The sequence below is a fragment of the Piliocolobus tephrosceles genome, chromosome 16 (genome assembly GCF_002776525.5).
Source record: "Piliocolobus tephrosceles isolate RC106 chromosome 16, ASM277652v3, whole genome shotgun sequence".
In the NCBI taxonomy this organism is placed as follows: Eukaryota; Metazoa; Chordata; class Mammalia; order Primates; family Cercopithecidae; genus Piliocolobus; species Piliocolobus tephrosceles.
The window spans coordinates 46340719-46363972 of record NC_045449.1 but is presented as its reverse complement, the minus strand read 5'-3'; the positions used below and the strand labels follow the sequence as shown (position 1 = coordinate 46363972).

Here is a 23254-nt window from a genome sequence, read left to right as displayed (position 1 = left end):
GCACCGTTCACCAGCTGCTGTTATCCCCACCAGACATGGCTATGCAGAAGCAGTGATGACTATACATTTTTTGAGATGCTAGTTTTCATGCCTTTGGAAGAAAGGAAATATATAAAGTAGACCTGCTGTAATGATGAGCAGATAAAACATGTTAGGGTTATTTTTAAGAGATGTGATTTAACTCATGGTATATCTGAACTAGGTAATAATGAGTTGTTCTCTATCAAGGTTTGGTCTATCAAGGTATTACTAAAAGATTTGTCAGCATTTACATATTTCAGAGTTTTGAAATCCTTCATAATTTTGAAGCAATTTTCCTTATTCTCACAACTACATACCAAAAAGTTGAAACTAGAGAATTTTGATGACTCATCCCAAAACTCACAATAAACCAATAAAAACCAATGTAAGTATTCTTGACTCTTTAACCTGGTGGACACATGTAATAAGTTACTTCACATGGCATGGATAGAAGACACTCTCTAATCAAATTCTTCTTGCTCCCAGGGCAAGGCAGAGCCTCATTACCTGCTTCCCTACAATCTTATAAAGCTTCCCACATTATCTCCTTCAGAGGATGAAGGTTCGATTTGGCTTCTTTTGGAATTTTCAAAGTTATTATTCTTCCTCCAGGTCATGAGTTTCTGAAACTAGCAGAAGATAATCAGAGGACAAAATTTCTCACCTGGCAAGACTTCATAAATATCTTCTTCTTCTTTCTCCTCTGTAGGCTCTTTTATCCCCACACTCACAGGCAAGATAGTGGGTCTGCACTGGGAACCAGAACTTGGGGAGTCAAAACCATCAATATCATCATATGTCTCTTCTTTTTCTTCTTCCTCCTCGTCCTCTTCATATGGAATGGTTAAGGAGCTCAGATCTGCCAGGGCAAAGATGAGAATGAATCAAGAAACAGAGAAAAAGAAAATAATAAGACAGGAAAGGAAAGAGGGAGAAGGAGGAGGAGGGATGAGAGTAAAATATGTCAAAAGAAAATGAAACACCAGGTTAAATGCTATTATTTCTAATGTGGGCTTTGGTGGCAGGAAATCTACAGAAAAGGCCGGAATAGCACTGCATCAGGTTTAAACCATCAGCATAAATCCTTCCTTGCAAAAAAACTTGATCAGGGTGAAGCAGCCTGAAAAGTATGGGTGTATGAATGAGAACAGGAGGCGAATGGAAGAAAATAGGCCAGAAGAGGAAAAGCCAGTGTGCTGCAAACAGCTCATCAAGTAGAAAACTGGAAGGGTGAGTGAAGGCTTGCAGTCCTCCAGGGTGCTCAGGCCATGGGAACTAAGGTGGCCTCTGTAGGGTGTTGGAGCTGTCAGAAGCTCATCTCCCCAGGGATTTCACTGCAGACTTTCAGACAAATTTGCAGAGAAAAAAATGGGCAACAGTGGAAGAGAAAAAGAAATGGGGTATGGAAAAATATAACAGTAATACAAGACCAAATAGAATGGCTGAACAATGCAGTTACCATGTCCTTTTGCAACTGCACAGTCTAGCTGACCTTAAAGTGGGTCACTGCATAGAAGGTGTTGAGCCATTACAGCACTGGGGATCACCAGGGCAGGGGAGGGAGATTGGTTTTTTATTTTAATGGGGAACTGGGTATGTTCATTCTCTGATGTGTACTACAAGGTGCTCTCTGAAACCCTGCTGAGGGCCCTCTGTAGGATGGGCGATTGCAGTCAGCCTACTCTGGGGAAGGAAAGGATGGAGAGATGTCTAACGTTCATTTCAAAATGCAATAAAACTGTTTGGCTTGATTAGGCTTTTAATAAAGATTTTGCAACAATTTTCATCTGAATTTTGGTGCCACCACATAAGAGGAAAAGATCAAAAACACATTTGTAGCTTAAACCATATGTTATTATTTTGTTTGTTTTAAAATAAAATGGAATGAATAATTTCTTCAATGTGGGATTCTGAAAGTACCACAGGGTACAGCTCAATAAAGCTGCTTTGAGTTTTATTGAGGTTTACACACTTAGGGGTATATTACACGCATAAATCCAAGGCACCTAGATGAGAGTGTACCCTGTAGTCTCGCCATCAATGTTCATGTTTGCCTAGTTCCAGTCTATTATACGTGACGCTGTTGGTAGATGCAATAGTTTGTTTTTGTGATAGCAAAGGCATAACTGAGTAAAACAGGCAATTCTTGTAATTAAAGCTCTGGTGCTTCCTTCTTTTTATCCACAATAAAATCTTATAGCAGAATAAAATACTGAGATGAAAAGGCTTGGCATTTTTAGGTCGACGTGTGTCTTTCTAGGTCTTGGGCCATGTATAAAGTTGGTGTTTCTGCTTTTCTACAGAACAGAGGTAGGGTCCTGCCATGATGGTAGGTAAGGATTATCTAATACCAAGTGACTCACTCAAGGTTGGCTTCTTCTACCTGACAGGCCACTCCCAGATAAGGCTTCCCTGGCCACCGTTTCTGCTTTGCCTATAGGCTGGCCAGCAGAGGGTACTCTAAGAGCAGTCATTTACCATCTTCAGGCAGGACTCTTCCCATCCCAAAGCAAGGAACATCTTATTGCAGCTTGGGAAATAGCAATTTGTTTTTAATGTCCAATGTCTCTGAAGACCATCTAGATTGGTTTAGATTTCTACTTCCTCCTAAGACTAAAATAAGAAGATTTTGAACCTCATTTGCAACTAGATGACTTTAAGTTGGATATTATGAATTTCCTTTCCAGAATATAAGGGGTTAGGAGACACTGAATTGGGCTGAGCTGATTTTTAGAATCTTCTTGTCTAGTGATTTTGAATATTACAGACTTGCCTGTAGGTAGGTGGATGAGCTATGATACCAGAGGTCCTCCCAAGGTTGATATCATCTTTACCTTCTCATTCACACATAGTACTATCTGTTGTTGTAATGTGGGGAATGTGGTAGGAAAGGCAGAGGTGAGAAAGGGCAGAAAAAATACATACTGAAGTCTATAGATTATATTTATGCAACATAACTTCAACTGCAAATGAACTTAAGTATTATTTCTGTAACAGTGACACTTACCCTTTAACAAGAAACTTATTTGATCCACCCAGTCTCTGGCTTCTGCTGGACTAGTAGCTGTAAACTACAGAAAAATCAGTGAATTAATTTATCACTGTCACTAAAATTTCCATGAATCTTGACAGGGATGTCTAAGGGGGAGGAACCACTGAGTTTCAGAGTCAAGTTTAAAGCTCAGGATTCTCTGCCTGATTAACATACAGAAAGAAGACCAAATATTTCACTCAAACTGATTTTTTCCTTGTGCAATTTTGCATACTCAGAGATGACAGCTCTTTGAGTCCAGACATTCATGTCCATGTGCATTCTTTCATTTGATTATCTATTCCTTCATCAGGCATTTATTTGAGAAAAGTTTACAAGAAAAAAAAAGCAAACCAACCCACACACACGAAACGGGAACACTACAAAGGAGGCACATTTGGTAACAACTGGATATCAAGAGGAGACAGGGAGCACCTATTGTTGCCTAGAGTGGGTCAGAGTGGCTTGCTAAAATAATACCATTTTGGTTGGATTTTAAAGAAGAGTTGGTGGAAACTGGTGGACAGAGTTGGATATTTTAGGTAGGGAGGCCCATGTGCAAAAGAACAGGAATGAGAACATGACTTATGGGGAAGGCTGGCAGATCAGTTTGACTGGAGAACAATAACAGATGAAGTTGGAGAGTTGAGGGTCAGAGAAGAGTTGGTAAAAGGGCTCTGAGTACTAGGAGTTCAGAGTTAAAATGTAGGCAACGGGAAGCCACTATCAGCTCTAGCAAAGGGAGTGGGGGATTCTTTCAATAGCTGTGAATAGGAAGGATTGGTATAGAGAAATCTGGAGACAGAAGACCAACTGGTCCTCTGGATGAAGTGACAGGAACTTAACTATTGTGATAGCTGTGGGAATAAATAAGAAGGGAAAGAGCCGAAGGATATTGTAGAAGAAGAATCCATGGACCATGGTAATGATTTGGATTCAACAGGCCAAAGAAAAGAAGTAAATACATTCTGATTTACAAAATAGGCCAGTCAAGCATCAGCCCTTAGTAAGTTTTTTATTTTAAATGAATCAACTTGAAATAATTGTCCCTAACAATATTTTAATTATCTGACCATTAGGGTAAGGTAAAGATATCTGCTACACAAAGAAACTGGATTCCTGCATAATACTTATTAATAGACATTGTTATTCTTGATTTCTTAAAAACAAATTTCTATAAAAACATTTCTAGAAATACTGGTTTAGACTTGTTACATAAATTTTTATCTGGATGTATTACTATCAGAATATAATAATAAAAATAACTAGGAACATATTCAGTGCATAGATCTATATTATATATATTCATAAAGGACTCTATAGAAAAATTTTAGTTCAAATTTTTAAAAATTTCTGGAAATTACATAATGAAGACCTAGGTCCTTTAACAAAATAAGAGTTAAGATACTGTAGAAATAAAAAGAAGAATGCTGAGAAAAGTCTGAAGACTAAAAGGGTTATTTAAGTGGTTAATTTACTCTTAGCATGGTGTTTTCCTTTTTCATAAGCTAAAGTTTTTCTAAATTGCTTTAATAAAATTGTAATAAGATAAAAATTACCAAAAAGCAGGAAACAATACACACACACACGCAAACATACATTTTTGGTGAAAATCACTATATTTCCACAGTCAGAAATTTTTAAATTTTATTGGTCATTCAGGATGAAGATGGCAAAAATAAAATGAAACAAATTAATTTTATAATGAGGTAAAGATTCAAACTGAGCATAGTAAGGAATAAGTCTTTCATGCCCCAACCAGATCCTCTAGTCCTTCAATTATTATTATTACTAACTATTGTCACCAATACCTTAGAAATCCTTCCAGAGATATGCAAAGCATCTACATACAGGAAGATTATTTTGGATAGCAAGATGAACATGGGAAAATAATTTTCTTTTTTCACTCTACAGTTAGATCTTCTTTTTTTGGGTTTTATGGGAGGAAGTGAAGAAAATCAGTTGAAAAATAAAGAGAATGGGAATTTAAACCATAAAATCAGAGACTATAAGTAAGGAATTGGATTGTGTGCTGCAACTGACAAGCATCTCACCTATGAAGTGAAATTGAGAAGGGGAGGAATGAAGGATGGAAGCCAAGCAAAGTCTGTATCTAGGATGAGAGTGGCAACAGAGGGGAGGGTGTGGCATAGCAAATGTGAAGACATGTCAAGAAATAGGGTCTTAGTTGGTATGAAATGAGCAGGTAACAAAGAAAGGCTGGAACCCAGCATAGCAACCATGGCTCACATGCAACACAGAAGGAAACTGCAACACCAACAAGGATCACCATCTCCTCGGTGCGTCCTACCTCATAGCTGCGCCTATCCTGGGAGGTCAGTTCAAAGCAGGATTCTTTCTTGGAATCTCTTCGCAGGTGGGGGGCCATCCGAACACTGTAGCCCTTAATGAGGAAGGTCCCTTTGGGCTGCTTGCCTGCAAGACAGGAAAGCTCCCTGTATCCCTAGAGAGATGCAACTGCCAAGGGAAGGTATGTAAAATAAAAGCACAGAAACAGCTGTTACATCCCTGAGGAACCACAATAGTCAAGGAAAGGTTATTAGAGAAGCTTAAGAAGCGGCTACTGCGACAGTAAGGCAGATATCACTGCCAAGCTAGGGAAATGCAACGTGAAAGGTTGTTTTGCCAAAAGAGTACAACAGAGACAGAGAATTTATTAGAATGTTAAGAGATCTATAATAACAGAAAGAAGGAATTATTACAGCAGGGAGAGTGTGGCTGTAAATGTGAGGCTCTTGAAGGCTATTATAGAGCTGAAACATTATTATCAGGGCCAGCAGAGCTCACATTTGAGGGGAGGGACAGCAGCACAGGGGGGCATTATAAGGTCCCGGAATCGCCTCCCATGCCCTATGTAGCATTTGGGCTAAATTTCTCTCCCCCTTCCCTACTGGTCAGGTGGGAATTTATGCTAGAGGAAGAATGATTAAAACTCAGTATTTATCCTCCTTGTAAGAGGTCAACCTGAGAAGCAGCAGAATAATGTTGAGTATTATTAGATGACGAGGAAGGAGATAAAAGGAAAAGGACCCTAAGTGAAGAGAGACTATTCTGCTTGTCACTACCAAAAAAAAGTGTTAGAAACAGAAAAAGAGGAGGTGGCTCTCAAGAATTTTTTGTCCTCATTGTGTGGTTCAGGCAGAACACATAGAGAACAGGAACCACAGTGTCTGGGATGCTTTGAGCTCTATATCATGTGAAATGAATTGCTTAATAAATGCTTTTTGATGATGATAATGATGAGAAGGATGGCAGTGTGATGACAATATTAAAAAAGAAAGAAGAAGAAAAAAGACTCTGTCCTCACCTGGTTGAGCTAAAAGAAATACACAAACACTATTCTTACTAAGAAAATGTCATGGGCACAATAAGAAATAACTGGCGAGAAGGGAGCCATGGAACAGTGCTTTTTGACACCAGAATCTTTTTTGTTAAAGTATCTCTCCTTGTTCTAACCGGCCACTAAAATGTTTTGTTGTTTCTTTGGTCACCAGATTTTATTTCACCCTGATGGCAAAATGGTCAATAAAAGCCTCTGAATCTCTTGCTCTTACTCTCCCCCCTCCTCTCTCACCGTGAGTATGGAAGATTCTGAATGAACAGATGTGACACACCTGGTTTTATATCTAGATATGCCAACCACTTATTTAAATGCAAAAGAAATGATGAACATATTTACAGTGACAAATGTCATATTAGTTTGAAGGTTTAAAATAAGAAAAGAACAACTGGCTTGGCTGTATGCCTATAATTTAGAGGAGAAATTGTGGTTGCTGGGTTTGAGAGCGGGTTGGGGGTTGGAAGGACACACGGGACTTGTAGCTCAGTTTACAAACTATGCTGTTATCCTTTCCAAACAGGGCTTTAGCCTTTGCCCCTAAATGGGAAAGGTTCTGAGGGATGTAGGATGGTGAAAGGCAGGCAAAGGTCTGTGATAACTACTGCAGGCAGGGAGGCAGCATGAGGCAATTGCTACCAAGCCCAAGGGCAAATCTTAAGGATTTCAAGTAACTTAGCAAAGATTCAGTGTTTTTTTTTTTTTTTTTTTTTTTTAAGACAGAGTCTCATTCTGTTGCCCAGGGTGGAATGCAGTGGCGTGATCTCGGTGCACCACAACCTCCACCTCCTGGGTTCAAGCGTTTCTCCTGTCTCAGCCTACAGGCACTCGCCACCATGCTTGGCTAATTTTTGTATTTTTAGTAGTAGAGAACGGGGTTTCATTGTGTTGGCCAGGTTGGTCTTGAACTCCTGACCTCATGATCTGCCTGCCTTGGCCTCCCAAAGTGCTGGGATTACAGGTGTGAGCCACTGCACCTGGCCCAAAGCTATAGTTCTTTCTACTACCTAAGTACTGCAGGTGCAGGAAGTACAAAGGCAACTGGGTGAGTGTCTGATTATTTCCTACATTGGATATCCAGGCACTGGGAGAGGACTAAGTTTGAGGAAGGAATAAGAAAGGAGAAACAGAAAAAGATTGCAAGGAAAAAGAAGGCTCTACTCAATCTGTATCGCTGGCCTCTGTTCGAAGGTGCACAGCACAAGGAAAGCCCCAACAAGAATTGATGCTTTTTTTTTGAGACAGAGTCTTGCTCTGTCACCCAGGCTGCAGTGCAGTGGCGCGATCTCAGCTCACTGCAACCTCCGCCTCCCGGGTTCATGCCATTCTCCTGCCTTAGCCTCCTGAGTAGCTGGGACTATAGGCGCCCATCACCACGCCTGGCTAATTTTTTGTATTTTTAGTAGAGACGGGGTTTCACCGTGTTAGCCAGGATGGTCTCCATCTCCTGACCTTGTGAAACGCCCACCTCAGCCTCCCAAAGTGCTGGGATTACAGGCTGAGCCACTGCGCCCAGCCAAGAATTGACGTTTTTTAAACTTTGTCTCCCTCTTGTTTCTTAGAATTACTCCTGGGGCAGTCCAACTCTGTAGAAGTGTATCCCCTATTCGAAAGTTTGCATTCATCTATAATAATAATTTTTAGCTTGTATTTATTTGTAATTGCCTCCTATTGTGCTTATATCCTCTATTCCTTTTCATAAACCAATCAATTATGTTAAACATGGATGGGAGGTCTTCTAGGGTTAGCTCATGAGTGTTGACTTGATTAAGTCAGTGGTGGCTCATTAAGACACTATCTCTGGCCTGAGTCAACACTTCACTGCTGCTGTCATCTGGCTGAAGGGCGTGCCTTGGGTACAGCAACCATTTGGGTCTCAATATTCCATGGCTATAGGTATGTCCACTGGACTACTTACTTCCTAGTAGTCATTAGGATAAAGCTGGGAGCATGCCCTTAGGGGGTTCAATTTCTGGGCCATTGCTTAAGTTCTTTAAGTCTTTCTCAGAATTAATTTATTTCAATATTTTAGCTATGGTATTGATACCTGTAAAGAGTTTGAAGTTCTTTTTATTTTTATTTTTTAAAAATCAAAACATTCAACTTTGATAATGTGTTGCTAATCATAATAAAAGATAACCCTTTGATGTGCTGACCACACTCTTAGTGTTTAAAGGTGAAATAATTTCTAAATTGGGTTCTGCTTTTTTGGTGATGGGCAAGGTATTATTTGCCCATGCCTATTTCTTTCCTAAGCATGTCCCTTTATGGGTGTTAGTTAAGGACTGCTATCTTGAGATCTAAGTGCTTGAGAATTTATGAAGTGTTTGCATCCAGGAGTGAGATGCTGCTGTGTAAATGAAGAACACTTACTCTTCTCATTAGCATAGTAGTAGAAGAGACCTCTGCTGACAACACACCATCGCTTCTGCCACTCCGATCCAAAGAAACTATGATCTAAACAGAACAGCAGTAGGGGACATAAATTCAGGTAACTACCATCACTGAAGAGTCTGTAAAATCCAACAACATACAGTCCAGTGTGTTATTGTTTTATTTCCCAGGTTAATGGACTGTAAAACCCTCCTTTTCACTCCCACAGGTTATCCCATATTAACTCAGGGTCCAGGGGACTAGCTCAGTTAAAGGTCCAAGTTCTAAACAGGGGTGCCTGCTCTGTGCCCCACAGCTGTCTTTTTATCTAGCCTCTTTTATATCTTTTGGGTTCTTATCTCATCCTGTACATTTTAAAATTCTCCATTATATCTTTATGTGTTGCCTTTGACAAAGAAAAATGATTCTCCAGGCCATGGCCATGAAAGAGCTTTTTTTTTTTCTTTTTTTTTTTTTGTGCTGAGTCAATTTGCCTGTTGAGTGTTAAACCTGAGATGCCAGCTCTAGTGGTACCCATTCTAATTAAACGAGTTAAAGGTCAAGAGGTGGGTTTGAAGGCAGAAGTGGTGGCTCAGGTCTGTAATCCCAGCACTTTGGGAGGCTGAGATGGGAGGTATGCTTAAAGCCAGGAGTTTGAGACTAGCCTAGGCAACAAAGTGAGACCTTGTCTCTATAAAAAATAATAAAATAGCCAGGCACAGTTGTGTGCACCTGTTGTCCCAGCTCTTTGAGAGGCTGAAGTGGGAGCAATTGCTTGAGCCAGGATTGGAGGCTGCAGTGAGCTATGATGGTACTATTGTATTCCAGTCTTGGTAATAGAGGGAGATCCTATCTTAAAAAAAAAAATAATAATAAGTAAATAAAAAAGACCAGGTGTGGTGGCTTATGCCTGTAATCCCAGCACTTTGGGAGGCTGAGGCGGGCAGAGATCAGTTGAGGCCAGGAGATTAAGACCAGCCTGGCCAACATGATGAAATCCTATCTCTGCTAAAAATACAAAAAATTAGCTGGGCATGGTGGTGCACACCTGTAGTCCCAGCCACTCAGGAGGCTGAGACAGCAGAATCGCTTGAACCAGGAGGTGGAGGTTGCAGTAAGCCAGGATCACACCCACGGCACTACAGAGCGAGACTCTGTCTCAAACAACAACAACAACAAAAACAAAAAACAAAAGAGTTGGGCTTGTCCGAAATTTGAAAGCAGGCTGCTTCACATATGATATAAAAACTACCCAGTGGGAGCACCCTGAGAGATGAGGACAAGAACACTATTCATTGATTCAACAAGTTTTATTAAGCACCTGTCACATACCAGGCACTGGGGATAGAGAGGTAACCATCCCTATCTTGATGAAGCTTATGGTCTGCTCAAGGCTGGGACATCTCTCTTTAGCCTACACACAAACACCAGATTCCTTTCCTTTCCTTGCATTACTTTTGCCTTGTATCTGCCTAGCACAGTATCGGGCACAGAGAAGGCACCCAATGTGTTAGCTTTCTTTTTCCTCACTTCCCTTCCCTTCCTGGAATGTTCTGAAATCTGGGGGTCTGACCATTACCTTTGCTTTTCTTCTCCAAGTATCCTTGCTTGATTATGTTATCAAGTTCTTGAGCTCCTTTTACGATGTCTTCCATTCCTAAAAGGACCAATGGCAAAGTGCTTTATTGAAACCTGGCAAAATTTTCATTTATTTAGGCTACTTTAGATAATTCACATTAATAACAGAGTACACAACGGCAACTGCAAAAACACAGTACAAAATAAAACAATTTCTATATGATTGGAAGGAAAAATAAATTTTCTTGCTTTTTCTTTCTTTTTTTTTTTTGAGACAGAGTCTTGCTCTGTCACCCAGGCTGGAGTGCGATGGTTCTATCATGGCTCACTGCAACCTCTGCCTCCCAGGTTCAAGCCATTCTCGTGTCTCAGCCTCCCAGGTAGCTAAGACTACAGGCATGTGCCACTACACCTGGCTAATGTTTTTTGTATTTTTAGTAGAGATGGGGTTTCACCATGCTGGCCAGGATGGTCTCAAACTCCTGACCCCAAGTGAACCAACCACCTCGGCCTCCCAAAGTGCTAGGATTACAGATGTGAGCCACTGCACCCAGCCAATTTTCTTTCTTTTCAATTATATCTAATGCTAAAATTGCTTAAAACTATCTAAATATACATTAATTTGTAGTAGGTGAGGTAGCCTAAATATGTACTGATTGGCGGGAAAAGGGCCACAGAAAATTAAGATTTTTTTTTTTTTTGAGACAGAGTCTCTCTCTGTCACGCAGGCTGGAGTGCAGTGGTGCGATCTCGACTCATGCAAGCTCTGCCTTCCGGGTTCATTCCATTCTCCTGCCTCAGCCTCCCAAGTAGGTGAGACTACAGGTGCCCACAACCATGCCCGGCTAATTTTTTCTTTTTTTGTATTTTTAGTAGAGATGGGGTTTCACCATGTTTGCTAGGATGGTCTCAATCTCCTGGCCTCGTAATCCGCTCACCTCGGCCTCCCAAAGTGCTGGGATTACAGGTGTGAGCCACCACGCCCAGCCAAAATTAAGAATTTTTTTATGGATATAAGTTCTAAATTGTATAAACCTCATTGAGATAATCAAAAGTCAAATGAATAACTACCAGCACAGACAGCTTTAATGAGTAATAGACTCCACCATAAACGCAGTCACCTAAGAGGGAGCAATAAACACACACTCAATTTTTTTTTCTTTTAACAAACAGCCACCTCTGTGAACATAAATTTTTTTAAGTTCATACAAGAAGGGCTATGCAAGCTGAACTTAGCAATAACTGCCAAATCCTGATTTCTTAAAAGTATGGGAAAGAGGCCGGGCCCAGTGGCACCCTGTAATCCCAGCACTTCGGGAGGCTGAGGCAGGCAGATCATGAGGTCAGGAGTTCGAGACCAGCCTGGCCAACATGGTGAAACCTCGTCTCTACTAAAGATACAAAAAATTAGCTGGGCGTGGTGGCACACACCTGTAATCCCAGCTACTCGGGAGGCTGAGGCACGAGAATTGCTTGAATGCGGGAGGCAGAGGTTGAAGTAAGCCGAGATCATGCCATTGCACTCCAGCATGGGCGACAAGGCGAGACTTCGTCTCAAAACAAAACAAAACAAAAAAGTATGAGAAAGAATCTAAGAACTGTAGAAGGCTTCACAATACCCTGAAATTTACATCAGCCTTTAATTGTATGTTGCTAACATTCTTGGCTTTCAATTAGCCTGGTTAGGTACAAATTTATTGAGAAGTCAAGATCCTAATCCATCTTCCTCCACTGGGGTTTGTACTTACTTCACAGAAGGGAGGGACAAAGGATAGAGACAAAAAGGAATTTACTTCTCAAAAAATAAAATGAAAGAAGAATGAAAAAAAAAGCCTCTTTTAAGAACACACTCTACATTTCTTAATTAGGCAAAATGAAGGTGTATAACTGTATATTTTTAAACAAAGAATGTTGTTTTTACCTAAATCAGTCTGGCCTGGTATATGACAACATAAAAAACTCAAGGATAGAGCCCAAAAACTCGCCAACCAAGCAAATAATTACGCTGAACCCCCTTTGACACTCTGTAATTGGATGTCTCTGGTACTCCCAATTCTTAGTCCTTTAATACCTGTTTTTCTCCTTATTTGGACCTTGTGTCTTTTGTTTAGTTTCTCAATTCATACAAAACCACACTCAGGCCATCACCAATAATTCTATATGACAAATGCTCCTTCTAACAACCCCACAATATCATCCCTTATCCAAAAATCTTTCTTCAGTCTAATCTCTCCCACTCTAATCCCTAATCCCGCTCGAAGCAGCCCTGAGAAACATCGCCCATTATCTCTCCATACCACCCCCAAACATTTTTGCTGCCCCAACACTTTGCCACTATTTTGTTTTATTTTTCTTATTAATATAAGAAGACAGGAATGTCAGGCCTCTGAGCCCAAGCTAAGCCATCATATCCCCAGTGACCTGCACGTAGACATTCAGATGGCCTGAAGCAACTGAAGATCCACAGAAGTGAAAATAGATTACCCGATGACATTCCATTCCATTGTGATTTGTTTCTACCCCACCCTAACTGATCAACGTTCTTTATAATCTCCCCCACCCGTAAGAAGTTTCTTTGTAATTCTCCCCACCCTTGAGAATGTACTTTGTGAGATCCACCCCCTGCCCCTAAACCTACAAGAACTCATGATAATCCCACCACCTTTGCTGACTCCTTTTTCGGACTCAGCCTGCCGGCACCCAGGTGAAATAAACAGCCATGTTGCTCACACAAAGCCTGTTTGGTGATCTCTTCACACGGACACGCGAAAGAGAAGGTAATTGGGCTAGTGGTATTTTAGCATTTATTCCTTTTAGTCCCAGAACCCAAATCTCTTTTGGATTGTCTTAAATAATTTGTGAAGCAAACCAAGTACAAAACAAAATAAGGCATAACTACATCTGAATCAACCGGGCCACCTATACAGTATCTTGAGAGTTATGATTGAAATAACTTTTTTTCAAACAATTGTTTTTTGAACATTTCTTACAGTAACATTTATTCAACGGTGGCTATGAGCTGGCACTTTGCTCAGTGCCTTTCCTACTTTTTGTTTTAAAATAACATCTACGACAATTTAAAGTGCAATCAAAATTACATTTTACTTTAAAGCTGTTTCAAGCTTATAAAAAGGTAGATAAGAAGAGCCTCTTTTTCTGTTTTTAAGTGTGTCTATGTGCCAGATTTTTTATCCAATTGGTCCTTATTGTTAACCTCCTTATTTGTGAACTACTTTCATTTGTGTGTTTCACAGTTAGCAAACTATGTGGTTGCCATAAATCCTTTTAGTCCATCTCAGGGTGCACGTGTGAGATGAACAGCAGCAAAAGAAAATTCATTTTTCTAGGGTTCTTTCATTTCTCCTACCCCTCTGGAAACAACCTCCAAGGAAACAGTAGCAGATTCTACTGAGGGGAGAGGCATTGCGTGGGGTGAGGACCAGTTATAGAAGAGAAGGCTCTCTGAAGTGCTGTCAAAAAATTGCTCCTGGGGAGGCCAGGTGTGGCACAAACCTGTAGTCCCAGCTACTTGGGAGGCTGAGGTAGGAGGATCCCTTGAGTCCAGGAGTTCAAGGCTGCAGTGAGCTGTCATTGAACCACTTCACTCCAGCCTTGAGTCCAGGAGTTCAAGGCTGCAATGAGCTGTGATTGAACCACTTCACAGCCTGGGTGACAGAGCGAGATCCTGTCTCTTAAAAAAAAAATTGCTCCTGGAGGCCTAAAAATTAAATGAAAGACATGGGGAGATGAGGAAAACATGATCCCATAAACTGTGAGTTTCCATCTCTTCTTCTCACAGTTTTTTTTTTTTCTCTTTTCTTTCTAAAGGTCTTGTTAAACTTAGAGACACAGCTCCTTGTTAAAGATGCCAAGAGTCTGAATCATAAAAGACATGTTAAACGTTCTATTAGAATTCAAACCTCCTTTTTTAATGCAAATTTAAATGCCATTTTATGGAACATCTATAATTATGAAAATAGGAAGACATTGCCTCGTGTGCAGGGAGAGTCTGTGAGTATGAATATTACATTAATGTGCCCACACCAGCTCACTGATCCTGCTGGCAGGAGCATAAAAAATGCTTGAGTGAAACTTTTATTTAGATGTTAAGACTCCAGGCCCCAGCGGGGTGACAGAGACAGCCCCTGTGAGTTGCCATCAGAGAGAGAGCTTGAATTGAATTACCCAGGGGGGAGGAAGTAGTGATGAGCACTGCTTCGCTTATTTAATTTCATTTACTTTCAGTACATTATCAGCATGAGGCTTTTCTCTCCCCACCAACTGAAACCCAAGAATGCCACCACCAAGAAAACAAAGATATAATGCAGCAGAGATGTAACTTGAAGTCACTAATTCTAGGAGACAAGGGACAGCACCATCACCACCTTCTCTCCCCAAGAGTCAAACTCAGTTTATAAAATTGTATACTGAAGGAGTTGCTGAATTTTTTCTCTTTGTCATTCACTAACAAGATTCTGAAAAGGAATATAGCTGGAAACAGTTTTTTATATGCTGTGTTTTTGTGTGTAGTCAGTAAGATGTGTTATGTTGCTTTCTTTCTTTCTTTTTTTGAGACAGAGTCTCACTCTTGTCGCCCAGGCTGGAGTGCAATGGTGCGATCTCAGCTCACTGCAACCTCCACCTTCCGAGTTCAAGTGATTCTCTTGCCCCAGCCTCCCCAGTATTTGGGATTACAGGCATGCACCACCACACCCGAATAATTTTTTGTATTTTTAGTGGAGATGGGGTTTCTCCATGTTGGTCAGGCTGGTCTCGAACTCCTGACCTCAGGTGACCCAGCTGCCTCAGCCTCCCAAAGTGCTGGGATTACAGACGTGAGCCACTGCACCCAGCCTATGTTGCTTTCTTATTCATTAGACAGAATCTGTATTGAGGAACTCTCTAGACTGGTTTCCCTTATGGGCAGTGGGAAAAAATGGGATTATAGGCTAAGTTTAGAATGTCTATGGAAAAAAAAATTGGGAAATGAGGTCACATCAGTCTCTATTCTACTAATTGTCTTCTATGTACAAGGTACTGTGTGGTGAGTCCAATAACAGAGTTGTTCTCAATGTAGTAGACTCTGAGCTCAAGCTCATTAGCTCCATATCTATCTGACAAATCCAAACAACCAAGATGGGAATCCACAGTGGCATGCATGGTACCTCCTCTTTCAGTGTCAGCGCAGGGTCCTACTGATCAAGAACTAGTGATCCTGAGGATGCACATGGGGTGATGAGGCAGGAATCTTGTATGCCTGAATCCACAGCTACTGGTAAATGAACAGATCTGCAGAGAGCTACTTAATGCATAATAGAAAGTATGTAAAATATGCTTTAGAGGATGATTATAAAAACAGGAAGAAGTTGCAAATAATTGTATAGGTTGCTATTTTAAGACAAACAATTTATATTTAAGTATACAATTAAAAAAAGAAGCTTTTTGTTCATCACCTGAGAAAAGATATCACTACCATCATGAAAAAATAAAAATGATTTTGATTTATTGAGAATAAATGGCCCTCTTGGCTAAGTCTAAAGGTGTATTACATTATATCAGCACAAAACAGAATTACATTAGGGTCATAATCTCTCTCTACCACTACACTTAACTAAACCTCTCAGAACAGCCCGTATAAAGAAAAGATTCACTTAGCTGAAGGATATGGGGCCATAAAGATAAGATCAACAGAGAAGTGTGTTACCCAGAAGTGATGGCCACCAAACTTTCATGGCAGATGAAGATAAAAGAAATTCTCAGATATCTCTCTTTATCTAGATTCCTTTAAACCCTTGTATCCCACCCATATCCAACTCTGCAATAAAAAAGGACAGGATAGGATTCCATCTCTCAATGCTAAACATGACTCTTTAGTCAGCTATGCACAGCAACAACAATGGGGACCCTTTGGAGTGTGATACATTTCCATAAAGCAGTCAATAAAAAAGACACGGGAGCTTATGTGAGTCACGGCCTATTTAACCAGCTGCGTTCTAGCCCACTGAGAAAAGAGAATTGGAGAAATCAGTTGGCAACACCAGAGCACAAGGCTAATAGCACAGGAGGCCACATAATTTCCACTGCAAAAAGGCTGCAGCCCCTGCAGAACAAACCAGGTGCTCACTAACTTTCATTATAGGCAGTTGGCTTGGTCTCTTGCTAAATCATCCTGAAAGGAAAATAAATAATTTTTTAAAAAACATCTTTTGTTCAAATCGTTCCCCTATTACATTATGGACTTCTCCCATCCTCCCTCTTCCTTTTAATTCAAGTTCTTTTCAACTGTTTAAAAAAGGGACCTAACCAACTTGAGCCTAGAAACTAATAGCTACCAGGGGTGAATTTCAGATAGGGTGAAGTTTAGCAGGTTCCTTAATTACTCATGTAAAAAACCCAGGGATTGGGTGTATGAGATAGGAGAAAATTTAACATTTGAAGGCTGGGAATGGTCAAATTCCACCTGTAATTCCAGTGCAGTCACAGATGGCTGGTGTGTGTGTGCATCTGCAGACATGTACAAAAACACACGCTTTTTTTTTTTTTTGAGACGGAGTCTCGCTCTGTCGCCCGGGCTGGAGTGCAGTGGCCAGATCTCAGCTCACTGCAAGCTCCGCCTCCCGGGTTCACGCCATTCCCCTGCCTCAGCCTCCCGAGTAGCTGGGACTACAGACAGGCGCCCGCCACGTCGCCTGGCTAGTTTTTTGTATTTTTTAGTAGAGACGGGGTTTCACAGTGTTAGCCAGGATGGTCTTGATCTCCTGACCTCATGATCCGCCCGTCTCGGCCTCCCAAAGTGCTGGGATTACAGGCCAGGCTTGAGCCATCGCACCCGGCCTAAAAACACACACTTTAAAATGCCTCAAATGTATGGAGGTGAGGAGGGTACTGCAGATAGGTTGGGGAGGAGGTAGTTTTCTCTTGTCTGGTGACTGTGGATTTCAAATCTGTTCATTAACCTCTCTTTTGTGCATTTGATTTCTGTGGCCTTTAATAATTTCATTACTGCTTTTCCTTAGCTTCTTACTTTTCTGGGTTACTTTTTTGCCTTCTTCTCAATTTTCAGGAACCAGTCAATAAACGATAGTTTGTAGTGTCTGGCAGGAAGTGTTCATCTTCTGATGCTAACATGGAAGTTGTTTTCCATGACTGTTTCTTGATTAGTCCCTTGAACAGGCGTATATAATTCTTTAACTTCTGTGGTTCCATGTGATATCCACTTGAGTTTACACTTACACCACACACTTTTCTTGCATTGTGTTTCACTTATAAAGGAATTTAGCTCAACATATGAAAGGTGAAAAATTCTAAACCATTAGTAATAGATTTAGCATCTAAAAGTTTCAAAGATATAGAAAGCTCTCAAACAGATGGCTTTAAACTAACTGAATGGAACTGTTCATGGAGAAATAAATTGGACAACAGATGAAAGGAAGGGAATGAACACAACGTACTTAATCAAGTTCTTCAACAAGCTGTGATGTAAGAAGCTAGGAAACAAAACATGAGCAACTGGAGCTAGACTAAAGGACCCCAGAAAAAGGTAGAAACGACACATTTGTAGTTAGCAAACCAACGCAGAAGACAACTTTCATGAGACCTCAATAGACTCATGTTACCCTTCCAATTTTTGAAGGTCTTTTAAAAACACTAGTGAATCCAGGTTATAATGAACCCAGGTTACAGAAATCTGTGGAGAAAATCCTGTTACACTGAAGACAAAAAAACCTCTGAGGTTCTAGGTCAGTAGTACTAAGAAAAAAAGCAGGTAATAAACAAAATAATTAAAATGAATACGCTTTAACAAAAATGGCCCCCCAAAACCCTAACCAATTTTTAATTCATCAGCATTGTATCAAGCATTTTTACATCTAAGTCCCACAACATCCCTATGAGGCATATTTTATTATCATCCCCACTTTACAGACTAGGAAACTCAGGTGTAATGAAATGACATGACTTGCTGAAGGTTGCTCAGTTGGAATAGCCTATGCTGTTTCCAATACTCTGAGTTTCAGACATGCACAGAAGTGGATGAGGAAAGATTGGGTCTTCCCATCTCACTCCCCCACAAAAAGAGACCCTGTTTTTTGGAAGGAGAAACAGGCATGATATATGGTTATTCTATCTCCTGGTATCAAAAAATTATTTTAATATCTATATTTCTTATTTATTTTTTATGAGTAAAATGAGCAGGTTTTATTTTTATGTTTTTCAGCTTTTATTTTGGAATCAGGGGGTACATGTGTAGGTTTGTTACAAAGGTATATTGTGTGATGCTGAGGTTTGGAGTATGAATGAATCTGTCACCCAGGTAGTGAGTACAGTACCCAGTAATAGTTTTTCAACCCTTGCTTCCCTCCTCACCTCCTCATGTATTTACCCAGTGTCTATTGTTGCCACATTTATGTCCATGTGTACCCAATGTGTAGCTCCCACTTATAAGTGAGAAAATGCCATTATGTTTTCTGTTTCTGCATTAGTTCAAAAACATGGAATGCTTCACAAATTTGCATGTCATCTTTGCTCAGGGGCCATGCTAATCTTCTCTGTATCATTCCAATTTTAGTATATATGCTGCCAAAGTGAGCACTCTTACTTTTAAATGTACTAACTGATTAATCTTTGGAATTGCCTCCTAGGGCAGATCTATGTGAAACCCAAGAGGTCAACAGAAACTCTCAGAATGCAATAAAAGGACGCATGAGTTAAGTGCCTATAAGAGGACACAGCCAGAAACTCTCAAAAAATGCTGCTTGGAACTGGGCGTGGTGGCTCATGCCTGTAATCCCAGCACTCTGGGAGGCTGAGGTGGGCAGATCACGAGGTCGGGAGTTTAAGACCACCCTGGCCAGCATGGTGAAACCCCGTCTTTACTAAAAATACAAAAAATTAGCTGGGCATGGTGGTGCACACCTGTAATCCCAGCTACTTGGGAGGCTAAGGCAGGAGAATTGCTTGAACCCAGGAGGTGGAGGTTGCAGTGAGCTGAGATCGCACCACTGCACTCCAGTCTGGGTGACAGAGTGAGACTCTGACTCCAAAAAAAAAAAAAAAAAAAAAAAGCTGCCTGGTCACCAAGGTTTGTAAGACCTCTTATGATGCAAGTATGATCATCTAGAAAAAGGAAACCCTGTTCCAGTGTAGGGCTCATGCAGAAATCTTGGACATGATTTGTTTACTCTTGAAGGAAGAGGTTTGGGTTTGAAAAGGAAGAAGATTTTCCCCAGCACTTCAGGAGGCTGAGGCAGGCAGATCACTTGAGGCCACAAGTTTGAGACCAGCCTGGCCAACATGGTGAAACTCAGTCTCCACTAAAAATACAAGAATTAGTCAGGCATGGTGGTATGTGCCTGTAGTCCCAGGTACCTGGAAGCCTGAGGCAGGGTTGCTTGAGCCTGGGAGACAGAGGTTGCAGTGAACTGAGAGTGCGCCAGCCTAGGTGACAGAACAAAACTCCAAACAAAACAAAAAACAAGCAAAACAAACAAAACAAAACAAAAAAGGATTTTAAAGTCAAATATCCAAATGGGTTTCTTTTCATAAAATATTCCCTCAGTAATGCCAAGCCACAAGGTAACTTACAGAAACCATGAGTATTCATGGAGGATGAAGAACCCTCTCATTACTACAAAGGGGCAACACATGCCCTGTGTCTTGCAAGATGCTCTCTTCCACATCTTCACTTTCAGTGGGATTTTACTTATAAGAAATGAAAGTGTTAGGAAAAAGCCTTTCTAACTCCAAGCATGGTAACTTCAATGCACTAATGATAGTATCTAAATAAATGGTAATAATCAACACTTTCTGGTAGGTATCAGGAATTCATCTTAAAGAATGACTAACTATAATAACCCATTGCTTCTGAATCATGAAACATTGGTGAACTTTGATCAGTTAAAGGACAGAGATTTTGAATAATTTACTTTTAGAATAAGAATGGGTTTAAAGTTTTTCTATAACAATACCATTCACTACATTCTGATATGCTTTCTTACAGGGAAAAGTCAATCAAAAATAACTTATAGCTTATCCTATGTATGCTACAGCCTATATTGATGAAATGAATCTAATGTACTATCATAATTGTGGCATCAAGAATTCCCACAGTGCTTTATTTACTTGAAAACAAATTGTGTTCCTTCAAAACCATGAGTGTTCTGTGGTGGTGGGTTAAGCATATGTGTCTTTTGATTTTATCAATAACACATACCTGTAACCCAACATCCTCAGCTTCGTTTTTATCCTAAGAATCCATCCTTAATATAGAACCACAAAAGACCTGAAGTCTCTTTAGCAGCTAAGCCACAGTAAGTGGCAACAGAGCAAAGTGGGAATCCTGATACAAATTAAGGCAGCAGTCCTTCAAATGGCCTCATGATTCTAAAAAGGAGAAGAGGATTTTAAAATGCCAAATTGTCTTTTTACAAACCTTGCAAGATCAATGTATTCCCCCTGAGTCAGATCACCATTATACATGTATCACTTGAGAGCCTATCTTTAAAAATGAATGACAAAATGTCATTTTCAGATCTGTTTATTTACTATGCCACTGGGCCACTAGACTGTGATAAGAACACAGAGAAAAGGAAGTAAAAAGAAAAGAGCCTTTCCTGGGTTTGGAATCACTTTTTAACCGGTTCACCAAACTGTGGGCAGAAGTCATCTTTCTAAAACACAGATCATGTCACGTTCCTGCTTAAATCCTGTAATGGTTTTTTATTACCTACAGGATGAAACTCAAACTTTCCAGCAAACAAAAACTTTTAAGTGCTTGGTCTCTTCCTACCTTCCAGTTTCATTTTCTCCCAACTTTGTCACCTCCCAGTACTCCAGCAATAATAAGGAACAGACTCTGTCCTATGGAACATGCCATGCACTTTACACTGCAAGGTCTCCGTGTATTTTGTTTTTCCTGTTTGGAACTTCCTCTCTCTACTTCCAGCTGCCGAACTGGGAGTGCTCCTTCAATTCAAATGTCACATCCTCTTTGAATCTTTGATTCCCCCATGTAAAATTAAATACTCCCTCTTCTGTGCTTCAATAGCATTTTCTAGAACATTTTTATAGCACAGTCTTGGCTCCCAGGGACCCTAAATCTTTTCCTCAATGTGCTCCATTCTTGCCACTTTGCTTGGGTTTCCTTAAGACTTTAGGAACAATGCAAAACTGCTAGAATCCTTGAAAAAGCAAATAGAAAAAGGGCTATTCCTGGGAAAAGAACTGTAGTTGTGGACCTGGGTACAAGGCAATAGGGAGGAGGGTAAAAATGGATCTTGCATCCATAGGAAAAGAGATGACACCATGGAAGAAATTAAGTGAACAGAACATTATAATAGCCTCCATCTCCTGGGTTCAAACAATCCTCCTGCCCTCAGCCTTCCAAGTAGCTTGGAGTACTTGGTGTGCACCGCCATACATTATAGTACCTGGATTAAAACGGGGAAATAAAGAAGTTGCATATTAGATTCTTCTTTGGTGCATATAAATGGGGAAATGAAGTTGCATATTAGATTCTTCTTTTGTGCATATAGCTGTGCACGTAGGAGGATGTGCCAGGGTTTGCATGGCAATTGTCTAGGTAAGAAGAGTAAGAATTAGATTGAGGAGGAAGGCCGGGCATGGTGGCTCACACCTGTAATCCCAGCACTTTGGGAGGCCGAGGTGGGCAGATCACAAGGTCAGGAGTTTGAGACCAGCCTGGCCAATATGTTGAAACCTTGTCTCTACTAAAAAAAAAAAAAGCAAAAAAAGTTAGCTGGTGTGGTGGCGCACACTTGTAATCCCAGTTACTTAGCAGGCTGAGGCAGAATTGCTTGAACCCTGGAGGCAGAGGTTGCAGTGAGCCGAGATCGTGCCACTGCACTCTGGCCTGGGCGACAGAGGAAGACTGTTTAAAAAAAAAAAAAGAATTAGATTGAGGAGGAACTGGAACATGTGAATAGCTGAGCCCCATCACAAGATTGGGCCATTCTTTTTTTTTTTTTTTTGAGTTGGAGTCTCACTCTTGTTGCCCAGGCTGGGGTGCAATGGCGTAATTATGGCTCACTGCAACCTCTGCCTCCCAGGCTCAAATGATTCTCCCGCCTCAGCCTCCTGAGTAGCTGGGATTACGAGTGCCCACCACTACGCCCAGCTAATTTTTGTATTTTTAGTAAAGATGGGGTTTCACCATGTTGATCAGGCTGTTCTTGAACTCCTGACCTCAGGTGATCCAGCCACCTCAGGCTCCCAAAGTGCTGAGATTACAGGTGTGAGCCACCGTGCCCAGTCCTGGGCCATTCTTTAATCAGTTGTTGAACTGATATGGAATTAAGAAGGATCTTTCCCTTACATACACACAATACACTGTAAGGAGTGTGGTACTAATTATTTATTTTCTGGAAGCCTAAAGAAAAGCTGCCAGTGGGAAACTGGTCCCTTTCATAGAGGGCAGTGCAATTCATTATTTGTATACTTGTTTCTCTTTTTATCCCTAGGGGCCTCGCACACACAGTAGGTACCCAATAATGTTTGTTCAACGGAACTGAAACCACTTCTAGCCTAATAGGACTTGTGATCTAGGAATGCAATATGGAAGTGAATATTTGTTAGTCAAACCATTTTCACTTAAGTCACTAACAGTAATTTTTGTTCTTTAATCTTAGGGTTGGTATCATATAAAACAAGAGTGTAAGAAGAGGCAAGGAAAGGAAGATTTTGCCAAGATAACAAGGAGGAAGTTGGGGTGCAGAAGTTAGCTCGTATGACAGCACTGAGAATGAAAGATAGAGGACCAAAAAGGATTTTGGAGAAAAAAATAGAATAAATGCCATGAACCTCAACTGGAGAGAAATAAATTTCTCTCTCTCCTTCCTTCCTTCCTTCCTTCCTTCCTTCCTTCCTTCCTTCCTTCC

At 40.6% G+C, this 23254-nt stretch overlaps 1 protein-coding gene and 1 non-coding gene across 22 annotated transcripts in view; both read right to left on the bottom strand.

Annotated features, from left to right (window-relative positions):
• Nucleotides 1–23254, bottom strand: part of SKAP1 (src kinase associated phosphoprotein 1) — a 329329-nt gene that overhangs the window by 70175 nt on the left and 235900 nt on the right. For all 21 annotated transcript variants that reach the window (XR_002730034.2, XR_003310003.2, XR_002730031.2 and 18 more), the window contains 5 exons: nt 10363–10440; nt 8784–8867; nt 5364–5488; nt 3029–3092; nt 686–880 (listed from right to left, as the gene is read on the bottom strand). Coding sequence is in view for 15 of the 21 variants with exons in the window: in XM_023204350.2 (XP_023060118.1) it covers nt 686–880; nt 3029–3092; nt 5364–5488; nt 8784–8867; nt 10363–10440 (546 nt within the window). In the remaining 6 variants the exon portion in view is untranslated. The remainder of the gene's footprint in view (nt 1–685; nt 881–3028; nt 3093–5363; nt 5489–8783; nt 8868–10362; nt 10441–23254) is intronic.
• LOC111537717 lies at nt 18845–18951 on the bottom strand. The gene has a single exon (XR_002730084.1). It is a non-coding gene; the product is annotated as a U6 spliceosomal RNA (small nuclear RNA).